General features: G+C 48.5%; 1 protein-coding gene across 1 annotated transcript; it reads right to left on the bottom strand.

The window, feature by feature from the left end:
- Positions 1-1117: 1117 nt before the first annotated feature.
- Positions 1118-2053, bottom strand: LOC124695588 (cyclin-dependent kinases regulatory subunit 1). The gene is made up of 4 exons (XM_047228415.1): positions 2004-2053; positions 1776-1858; positions 1618-1678; positions 1118-1524 (listed from the first exon to the last, which is right to left on the bottom strand). Exons 2-4 carry the CDS (start codon positions 1826-1828, stop codon positions 1369-1371), a joined length of 270 nt encoding a protein of 89 aa, XP_047084371.1. The 5' UTR covers positions 1829-1858; positions 2004-2053; the 3' UTR covers positions 1118-1368.
- Between the last annotated feature and the right edge of the window lie 8814 nt (positions 2054-10867).

The raw sequence follows: 10867 nt of genomic DNA, 5'->3' as shown, positions 1-10867 counted from the left end.
GTGCTCATATACTGTACCACAAAAAAGGATGACAACGACTAAGCGTTAAACCTTGGCAAAACACCAACCAACAACTTTTTCATGAAGATGGCAGCAAAAGTTTTTGGAAATCTTACAACAGCACACAAGAAAGTTCTTCTGTAACAAAAGGTGCAAAGGGTGCAAAGGGGCATGAACAATAACAAAAGGTGCAAAGGGGCATGAACAATAAACTAACAGTTCTTCTGTAACAAATGCTTCATCTTCATTCCTCTTCCTATCATAAGATTCACAATTACAGAACTCCAAACTCCTAAAACAGAGGGAACAATAATAAACCAAGCATAAACACGAGCAGATCATCATCACAGGAAGATCACCAACCGTACCAGCATCATATAACAACTTGGCATTCAGGAGTACCAATGATAACACAGACTAAAACAATGCAACTCCATGCCAATAAACCTCAGCACCTCTAACCCAGCAGTTTTTCTCTCAATGACAGTTAAATATCTTAGGACAATATGTACCAGACATAGCACGCATTCAACAAGAATCCACGAACCCTTGACATTATCAAGCCACAATTGATGTAGAAATGTGCAAAAGACTTGCAATTTAGCTGTTACCTGTTGGCAATCATAAGTCCACAGTTCATCCTTAACCAATGTGCCACGTTCACTGCTCTTGCTAACATAAGATTCACAGTCACATGAACTAAGCTCACAACATAAGTAACCAGACAATAAAGCAAGCATAAATACTAGGATCACAGGATGGTCTACGGACAGTAGCAGCATCACATAAAAACTTAGCATTCAAGAGTACCCACGATAACAGAGTCACAGACAAACACACTGCAAGTTCCTTCCAGGCATTTCCACAAACACACTGCAAGTTCCTTGACATTATCAAGCCACAATTGATGTAGAAATGTGCAAAAGACTTGCAATTGAGCTGTTACCTGTTGGCAATCATCAGTCCACGGTTCATCCTTAACCAATGTGCCACGTTCACTTTTCTTGCTAACATAAGATGAACAATAGCATGAACTAAGCTCACAAACGTAAGTAACCAGATAATAAAGCAAGCATAAATACTAGGATCTCAGGAAGATCTACCGACAGTACCAGCATCACATAAAAACTTAGCATTCAAGAGTACCGACGATAACAGAGTCACACAGACAAAAACACACAGCACAAGTTCCTTCCAGGCATTTCCACAAACACATAGTGGACACACCGACATCACTAGATCCTGACGACAGAAACTAGGTCGCAACCAACGAGAAGTGACACAACCGCCCTTTCAGAGATGGAAAGGGGCCTAGGGTTTCGCGAAGTCCAAACCCCCGGTCGCCACCGCCCTCGCCAGTGGCGATCCTCACTTGGCGATCATCTGGGCCGCGGCGGAGGCGGCCTCCTGCTGCTGCTGGAAGTTGAGCGGGCGGCGGAAGAGCATGATGTGCGGCTCCGGCCTGTGCACGGCGTAGTGCACCCACCCGCGGCTCTGCTGCACGCCCAGCGCGCGCCACTCGGCCTGCAAGGGAGAAACCCACATCAGAAACCCGATCCGGCACCGGTAAAAAAAGGCGATGTTGCGGGAATGCGGTGGGGGAGTCCGGACGGTTACCTCGGTGAGGAGGCGGTTCTTGGGGAGGAGCTTGGCGACTTCCGGCGGGAGGACGACGTGCCTGCGCGGAGCGAGCAAAAAAGGGCAAGTTAGGGTTTGGCCGTCGGCGGCGCGCCGAGGAGGGGGAAGAGATCGGGGGCTAGGGTTAGGGGACCGACCTGTACTCGAAGGTGTCGTCGAAGTACTTCTCGGAGTACTGGATCTGGCCCATGTCCGCCGCCGCTAGTTCTCGATCGAGGCTCTGCAGGACGAATTAGGAAAAAATCCCCAAAACATTTCAGAAGGAGATCCGCACGAACAACCGAATCAATCGACAGCCGACGAATCAGGGGACACGCACGACGAGGAATCGGAGGAACTACGGGGGAAAGCGGCGAGCGACGAACCTTGGAGAGGCGGCGGCTGGTGCGAGTGGAGGGGCCGAGACGAGCAGCGGTGGGGGAGGAGTGGGGGGGACGGGGGTCGGAGGAGCGTGTCTATTTAAAACGGAGCAGGGCGGGCGTGGCCGTCGGTGCGGAGATGGACGGCCCAGATGGCGAGGCGCGGGTAGGGCAAGTAGTCGTTGCCGATCCGTCACCGCGTTCATCGGCGGCGTGGGCTGGGGGGGTGATTCGAAGAGATCGAACAACGCGTAGATTCGACGCGAAGCAGCTTTCGAATTTTGAAATCGCGCGGAGATCTATCCGTTGGAGTTGGGCTCTCTCCTCCCAGCGGGAGCTGGGGATTTTGAACGGGCTTCGCAATTTCATATGGGAGTTTCTACCTTTTGAACGGTTTGGTTTAGAACAACTTCATACGGAAATTTCTACCGTGGCCAATACAAGGTAGGTGTAGGAAACCTGTAAAGCCCTAGATATGAATACCTCATCTGTTTCGTAAAGTGAGGCTATGATCTTTTTTAATCAAAGACAAGTACTGTGAAGTTTGACCCATTTTTCCAAAAAAAAAGAGTCATTACTTACGATGTCAAACCAATACCATAAGGCTTCATTTGGATGTTTGCATTGAGAGGCTTGGCGTTGTATCGGGCTAATTAAATGCCCAATACCTAGGATATTGATATTGAGATTGAATACCAATATTTCTGTTTAGAACCCACAATTGATATTGAGGTTTTTGGATAGTCAAAGTGTTGAATTGCCATGGTATGACACTATGATTTTTCTCTAGATGTTTGAAAATGATATATGTGTAACATGGGAATATATTTAACAATTACACATCACATAACAAAAAAAAAACAAACATAATGTAGAATGGTCAGATAAGCTTAGAATTTCCAAAATAAATTAAGAAAGAAGGCACCTCGTCGTCACAAAATATGATCATCAGCCATGATTACTAATAAAGGTTGTTTAGTCAGGCAAACATCGAATCAAGTTTGCTACTTTCAATTTGCGAGTGCTTCTCAAAATGGGAAGAACCTTTTGTGCTCTAGGTGTATGCTCTTTATGTGCCTTCGTCCAAATCCGCAGGTAGACCAGTGATGGAGAACAACATGAGCAACCAACCAACACCGCCGCCACATGTTTCTGTATGCTTAATTGTCGCTAGCTGAATTCATCACTGGGTTCAGTTAGGCTTGGTCCTTGCTTTCAAAATTCATATGGCGGTGGATGACAAAATCAACAACACACGCGGGAGAAAGAGAACAAGCAAAACAGGGAAGGGTGGATGCTAGATGAGGGTCGAGGTCTCCAGGTGTATTCTTAACCCATCTTGCGCGTGAGTTGGTGTGGCTACAACTAGGGAGGTTGATGGAGGCGGCAGCCAGCCTCACAGGAGGTGGAGAAGGATGGGTGTCGAGGGTGCTCCTCGGCAATGCCCTCCGATAGGGGCTTAGGGTTGATGGAATCCTGCAAGCTGACACGAGACATCGGTTCACAGACAAGCGGGGAGAGCGATTTACCCAGGTTCGGGGCCCTCGATGAGGTAAAACCCTTACGTCCTGCCTGTCCTGTTCTTGATTATGATGAAAACAGGTTACAATGGGGTGCCGAATAGTTCGGCTGAGATCTCGTCGAGATGGCTAATTGCTAGGGTAACCTAGTTCTAAGCTTCTGTTGGCTAAGATTGCTAAGATTGATTGTGTCCCTCGACAGCCCCTCTCCTGGCCTTTATATAGGAGGCCAGGTCTCAAGAGGTCTAATCGAGTACGACTAGGTTTACAGTAGATCTATCTCCAGACTTTCCTTGTTCGGCTCCTTCCGTGTCTTGTACTTCAAGGAATCTTCTGCCGCACCGTTCCAGCGGCCCGTCTCGCCATTGAGTGCCTTCATGGGCCTCCAACTAGGAAATATAGGATAGGGCAACATTGGTTACCCGAAGGGTAATGCCCACGTCAGTAGCCCCCGAGTGTCTAGCCGAACATAGTTCGGGTAGAGACTAAAGCATGTCCTCTTCCAAAGTTCTTCTCCTCGATTATTCTTGCCTTCTGTCGGGTGCGCGTCAGCGCTCCCGATGGGAGTAGCCCCCGAGTCTAGGTACGGATGCTTGCAATCCGTGCGTAGACTCAAGTTATACCACTCGAGCATTTTCTTCTGCCGAAGCTTTTTCCTGCAAGTCTTCATAGACCATCCGGTACATTTTCTTTAAGCAAGGGATAACGAATAACGTGCCCAACTTTTGTTGGTTAACTGCCCATGGCAAAACAACGTTACCCTACACAGAATCAAGTCCCCGGGCATGATCCTGGAGTGCGAAAAAAGTTTTATCGGGTGCGCGTTCAGCGCTCCCGATGGGAGTGTAGCCCCCGAGTGTCTGAGCACAGGCGCTTACGTTCGGGTGCAGACTCGAGTCACGTTTTTTCCTTTGAATCTTTATTCTATCGGGTGCGCGCCAGCGCTCCCGATGGGAGTAGCCCCCGAGCCTAGGTGCGGATGCTCGCAATCCGTGCGTAGGCTCAAGTTGACCACCCGATACTTTCTTATCTCTTCGTATGCAATCATTTCTCATGACATCATTGATGACGTTTTTATGCCCCTTTAATTTTGACTGATAAGATGCGACCTGCCAGCCCTGTTTTCGAGCAATTCCTGCTCTTCTTACACGGTTAGCGAGGCACCTCCTCGATTTCCGCAACCACTAACTGGAGAAAAGGCCCACTAACGATACGAGGCCTTCCTTAAGTTTCCCAAGAGATAGAAATCCCTAATCTTTTCCTTCATTCATCCCTTTACTGTTCTTCCTCTTCTCTCGTTCACAACTACTCGCGCCGCCACCACTGCTTTCCAGTTTTTCCTGGATCTTGCGATGGTGAAGAAGAAGAATGCTAGCGCCGCCGCCAGCTCTACGAGCGGAGGCACCGCCGCCAAATCTTCCTTGATTCCTCCGAAGGAGGGCGCTCGAAGCGCCCCTCCCCCAACTCCGGCGCCGCCGGCGCCGCTAGGCTCAGTAGCCAGGCCCGGAGATTGGGTAGCTTCGACCGTCACCAGGCGTGACGAGAAGAGATCCCGAAGCCTGGGATTGATCTCCTCCGATGAGGGGAATGTGATCTTTCCAGGTGCGATTTCTCGACCTACTCCTCCTGCTGGTTTTACCGTGATGTTCTTGTCGTTCTTATATCGAGGTCTTTCGCTTCCCGTTCACGAATTCCTCCTTCATCTCTTGCGTACTTACGAAATCCAACTATGGCAACTCACTCCCAACTCAATCCTCCACATTGCCGTGTTTATCACCCTCTGCGAAGCATATTTGGGCGTTGAGCCTCATTTTGGGTTGTGGAAAAAGATTTTCTATGTGAAGAGATACAGCAGCAGTAACGGGTCTTTTGTCACCGGAGGAGTGGGATTTGTTGCCCGTTCGGATGTCAACTACTTCAACTTCCCAATGAGAGAGTCTGTGCAAGGGTGGAGATTGAAGTGGTTTTACGTCAAGGATTCCTTGTCACCCGAATCTCAACTTCCTCGTTTTGTCGACATCCTTGAAGCCAAACCTAAGAGTTCCTGGAAAAATATTCTTTCTCCCGACGAAAAAGTAGCAGCCGACGAATTGTTTGCCAGATTTCTTCGGATTAAAGAAGCTGATGGCCAAATCATGGTTGGTACTGAGGTAGCGGCAGTGTTTCTGAAACGTCGAGTCCAACCAGTTATGGCTAGAATTCGCCCAATGTGGTTGTATTCGGGTCCAAAGGATGAAACCAGAATTAACGCTGCCGAACTGTCGGAAAAAGAACTGCTCGATGAAGTCCGTCGCCTCACTTTCTTCAGCCAAGAAGACTCGATCCCTTTAACATCTCCGTACACCCCTTTTGATGCCGATCATCCACCTCCAGAGGTAACTTCCCTCCTCAAATTCTTGTTATGCTGCTATTTACTTAGTCGACATAATTACTGTTGTTCTCATTTGTTTTTTCCTTTGACAGATCCTCGCAGCCTCCGGGGATTTACATAACCTACCGAATGATACTTTCGAAGGAAGAGGCTCTTCAGAACCTGTTGACTTTCATACTGTTGAGCGTACAAACCCAACAAGCGATCATGATGACCCCATAGATTCTGAAACTACTCATACCAATCTCCCTCCATCAGCCGATGACACTTGCGACACAGAGGGATCAGTGCGCGATGATGACGCTGATCATGATGCCTTTGTTAATGCAGCTGCGGAGGAGACCAGGGCTCCACCTGTGAAGAGATCAATCGGCGGCTTTGCCGACGAAGATGATCTCCTTGATATGTAAGTGTTTTTCTTCTTTTTACTATTTTCAGCTTCTTGATCTTCTCACATTTTTCTCACAACTTGGTCGATCAAATCCTTCTTGTAGTGATGATGCTTTCATTGAGCCTCCACCTAAGAGGGTCAGATCTGATGCTGTCTCGCCAGCCGCCGCACCTCCGAAGCTTCGGCTCCTAAAGCGGCTCCCGCGGCGCAAGCATCGACTGCCTCCTCCCTTTCCAAAGGGAAAGATGCTCCTGCTGCTGCCACAGCTCCTCCTTCTGTAAGTCTTTATCGAGTCTAACAGGAATCTTTTGGAATGTGTCTTTGCCTAATGATCTTTGTAAAACATTCCCTTTCTTCAAGGATCTACGAGGTGTGATATCCTCTTTAGAAGCTTTCGCCTCTCAATTTACCTCCCTGGAGGCGGAGAAAGTTCGATTGCAAGAGGAAGCTAAGTCTTCCTCTTCAAAGTTAGATGGTGCCATCAAAAAGGCTGCCATAGCTCGCCAGGAGGTCGACTCCCTAAAAGATGAGCTGAGCAAGCTCAAAGAGAGGCTGAAGGAGGAGGAAGCTCGAGCTGCAGAGAAGGATGAGCTCCTTCGTCAATCTGCCTTGGCTCTACTTGGTAAGCTTTTTTCACGCATCTCTTGTAGATTATTACTTTTTATAGATCCGTTTCTTCATCAATGGTTTCCTCCTATTGAATTTCTTGCAGAAGCCGCCAGCATCCCTGCTACTGCTTTGGACAAAGTTCCGAGCAACTCCCCGGCGAATGGTGTGTCGATGGTTCTTGCCACCCACCAGCTTACCCGGGAGCTTCTTGACAAGGGAAAGGGTGCTCTGGCGCGGATGCATTCGATGATATTCCCGAAGATCAAGTAGGAGAAGACTCTGGGGCAGCTGATTGATGCCTTTGCCGTCGACACCAAGGAAGTTATAGAGGTATTCAAGCGTACCTCGCGTACTTATGGTGCCCTCCTTGCCTTCCAACTTATGATGGGTTACGGTTTTAAGGCCGACATCGAAGAAATGACTAAGGAGCTGCCGAAAGAGAAAGATGGGCGATTTGTTGACTTAAGCGCCTTTACGGTGTCTGCTCGTACTTGTGCTCGTCAGCTCCTTGAACTAGTTTCGGCAGGAAAGGCATCGGCTGGCCCCAGCTTGTCGACTCAGACCCAAGCTCCTTGACTATTGTAACAATTTTATCCTTGGGCTAGTGTGAAAAATTGTTCTATTGTGAGAACTTAAGTTTGTAATGAACACTGTGGTGGCAATGTTGCCAACACACTTTTGTCATAATATCTTCATTTGTACTTCTCCTGATAGGAATTTCTTGTACTTCTCCCGATGGGGGTTACGTTGGACGCTTAATTTTTCCATATCTATCATCCTTTAACGCTGTTGCTCGCGGAGTTTTCCCGGTGCCCTCGTTTGCTGATGACTCTTCGGGCGTTCTTCCCGAAGGTGATCGAATCCAACGGATGAAGGATCGGATCACCCAGATGGAAAAGGACCTGCGCAGTACTTATGCCTTAGCTGCGATTGTCAACAAGAAGAGCGAGATTGCAGCCGACGTGGAGCGGTATGCTCTTACTGAGCTACATAAAGCTACCGAGAGCTTGAACTGTGAGTTCCTTGATCTCTGCGCCTTTTTGTCGATGGTATCCTGTCTGATCCTTTGTTTATTTCCGTGCCAGTCATAGCTTTGAACCGCGCGAAGAGAACAAACGGATTCACGAGCGTGTGAATGCACTAACTCAGCTGTCCTCAGCCGAAGAGATTTTCTGGCGGGAGCACTCGAAGGCTTCGACTGTCGCAAAATTTCAGGATCGGGTCCAGCAGGTCCACCAATTTTTTGACAAGTGCTACAAGGCTATGAGGGTAGTTTGGAAGACAATGTTCCCTTTGAACGCAGTTCCCCCGACGCTCCTCGCGTTGATGTCTGAATTTGGTAATGCCAAGAAGATTCGAGACTTGGTACGTGCGCAGGTTTTTACAGGGGCCAGGTTTACACTTGCCCTTGTACTTGCCCGTTATCCTTCGGCAGGTCTGCTATCGATTGCCAACGCGACCGGAGACTTGGAAGCACTGTATCCGAAGGTACTGTTGCCGGCCAACATAATTGTCGACAGACTCGAGGAGAACTCGAGGGTACCTGAAGAAAGAGGAGCCCCGCAAGGATAATTTCAGGGATTTAATGTCTGTTTTGAAAATAGATAATTTGGCTACTTTATCCAAATGTTTGGATTATGTAATGATGCCTTCTTATTCGGTAGGTACATGCATATGTACTTTTACCATGTTATTGCCGTTGGCAATTTTTATCTTGAGCGAATCTTAGTTGCTCGTTTAGATGTATATATATTGGTTGGTTAGCAAATCATTTGAGTGATCAGCTCGTGTTGCAGGTTTTGCTAAACCTGTTGTATGCGCAACTTTGCTTTCAACCGTTTTGAATTTCGACAGGCACCCCCGAATATTTCGGGTGTAGTGGTTCTGTCGATGAGCCCGTTGTTCCTTGATATTTCCATAAGTGAAATATCGAACGTGGGTTGTTGTTTGTGTGTATTTCCAAACTCTTGCTATTTACGGCACTCGTAGAGGCATCTATAGCGGAGGTGAACGTCTTTTAGCACTCGCAGAGGCTTTTTGGAAGCGCGATCTTCTGCCTTGTACTATGTTTGCATAGTGATGGGGCTTAGAAGTTTGTAGTTACTGCAATGCTTTAACAAAGAATCAAAGCTTAAGTTCTTATTAATAAGATAAGCATGATGCTAGAGGGCGAAAAAGGGAAGGCCCTGTTTATAATAAAGGAAAAAAGAAAATAAGGACTGGTAAACTGCTCAGGCAAGGAAGGGGTTCTTCTCTTCTTCTGGCTTCTTCACCGCGTTAGTGATTGCCGCAGCATTGCTGGTTTCATCAGGGGTTTGAGCGGTTGTTGCCATTGTCTTGCTGTCTCCTAAGCCTTCTGTGCCATCAACCGCCGAACCCTTTGCTGCCGAGGCTTCTGCTGTCGAAGCTTCTGCTGCCGAAGCTTTAAGGGCAAGGGCGGCTGGCTTCTTCTTGGTTTCCCTGCCATCTTTTTCTTCCTTGATCTCTCGTAAAGACAGCTTGGGCGGAGGGTCGACGATTTCTTGCTGTGACCCGAACTTTGCAGACAATCCTCCGAAAGTCGCGATCACAATTGTCCGAGCGTGAAAAACTTCCATAGACTCGTGATGTTTGTCCCGTTGTTCCCGGGCATTTTCAGCTTGAGGTATGCATAATGCGGCACAGCCATGAACTTGGCATACGCTGGTCTCCCGAGTATAGCGTGATACCGTGACTCCCGACTCACCACTTCAAACTCGATCTTTTCCTTCCTGAAATTGTCGGCCCTGCCGAAGATAACATTCATGTAGACTTTGCCAAGAGAGTGGCCCGGTGCGGTTGGAAGGATCCCGTGGAAGCAGGTGTGTGTTTCTTCCAGCATGCTCATGGTGATCCCCATACTTCTGATTGTGTCGACAAATATCAGGTTTAACCCGCTTCCACCATCCATGAAGACTTTGCTCATCTTGAACCCCCCAATTTGTGCTTCGACTACCAAGGCAGCGTGTCCTGGTTTTGGTATGGTCATCGGGTGATCTGCTCGACTGAACGTAACGTTCTGAGAAGACCATTCGACGTACTCGGGGATGTTTGCCATGATGCTTTCTGCCAAGTTGATTTCTCGGGTGAGTTTCTTCATCTCCCTTTTCGAGACACCCGTCCTATGGATCATGCTCATCTGCCCACGTGGTGGTGGAAACGCCTCGTTGGGTTGATGGGGTTGAGCCTGCTGGACTTGATGCTGCGGTGGAGGTGGGGGTGGTGGTGGTAGCTGTTGCTGGCCTGATTGCTGGATGAGTTTATGCATGTCAAGGAACTGCCGACAGTCCCTGAGCAGGTGACTTGATTTCGTTTTGCCGTCCTTGGAATCGACATACGAATGTAAGTAACAGGGGGCGTTGATCTGCTCAGCGTAGGGTAATTCGGGAGTCCTCTGCTGTCGTGGTTTATAGTTACCACGGTTCCCAGCGTTGTTCCGGTTACCGTCGTGCCTATCGTCTCGATCGTCCTGTCGATCGGAATATCCTGCGGCTACCAGGTTGTTATCATCGTAGTTGCGGTTCTTCCGTCTCTTGTGACGATCCCTTCGGCCACCCGAGTCGTGCTTCGGCTGGTCGTCGTCTTCGTCATTGCTGCGCTGCCGTGGCCTTCGTACGTTGTCCTCACCATCAGCCCAACTACTGGCGATTTCCATTAGTTTGGTTATGGTTTTTGGCTTTTTGCGCCCAAGTTCTTCTATGTAGCTTTCCCGCTGAACACCGTCGCTGAAAGCGTCGATTGCTCTATCGACAGATACGTCTTCGGCAGCGTTCAGGAGCTTCGTGAATCTCCCGATGTATGAACGCATCGACTCCTTCTGCTTCTGCCGGCAATTCCGCAGTTCTTCGATCCCGACGGGCCTCTTGTATGTTGCTTGGAAGTTGGTGATACGTCTCCGACGTATCGATAATTTCTTATATTCCATGCCACATTATTGATGATATCTACATGTTTTATGCAT

This window comes from Lolium rigidum, chromosome 3, assembly GCF_022539505.1.
Source record: "Lolium rigidum isolate FL_2022 chromosome 3, APGP_CSIRO_Lrig_0.1, whole genome shotgun sequence".
NCBI lineage: Eukaryota > Viridiplantae > Streptophyta > Magnoliopsida > Poales > Poaceae > Lolium > Lolium rigidum.
Note: the sequence above shows the minus strand (reverse complement) of the source record. Positions and strands in the feature narration are given on the sequence as shown.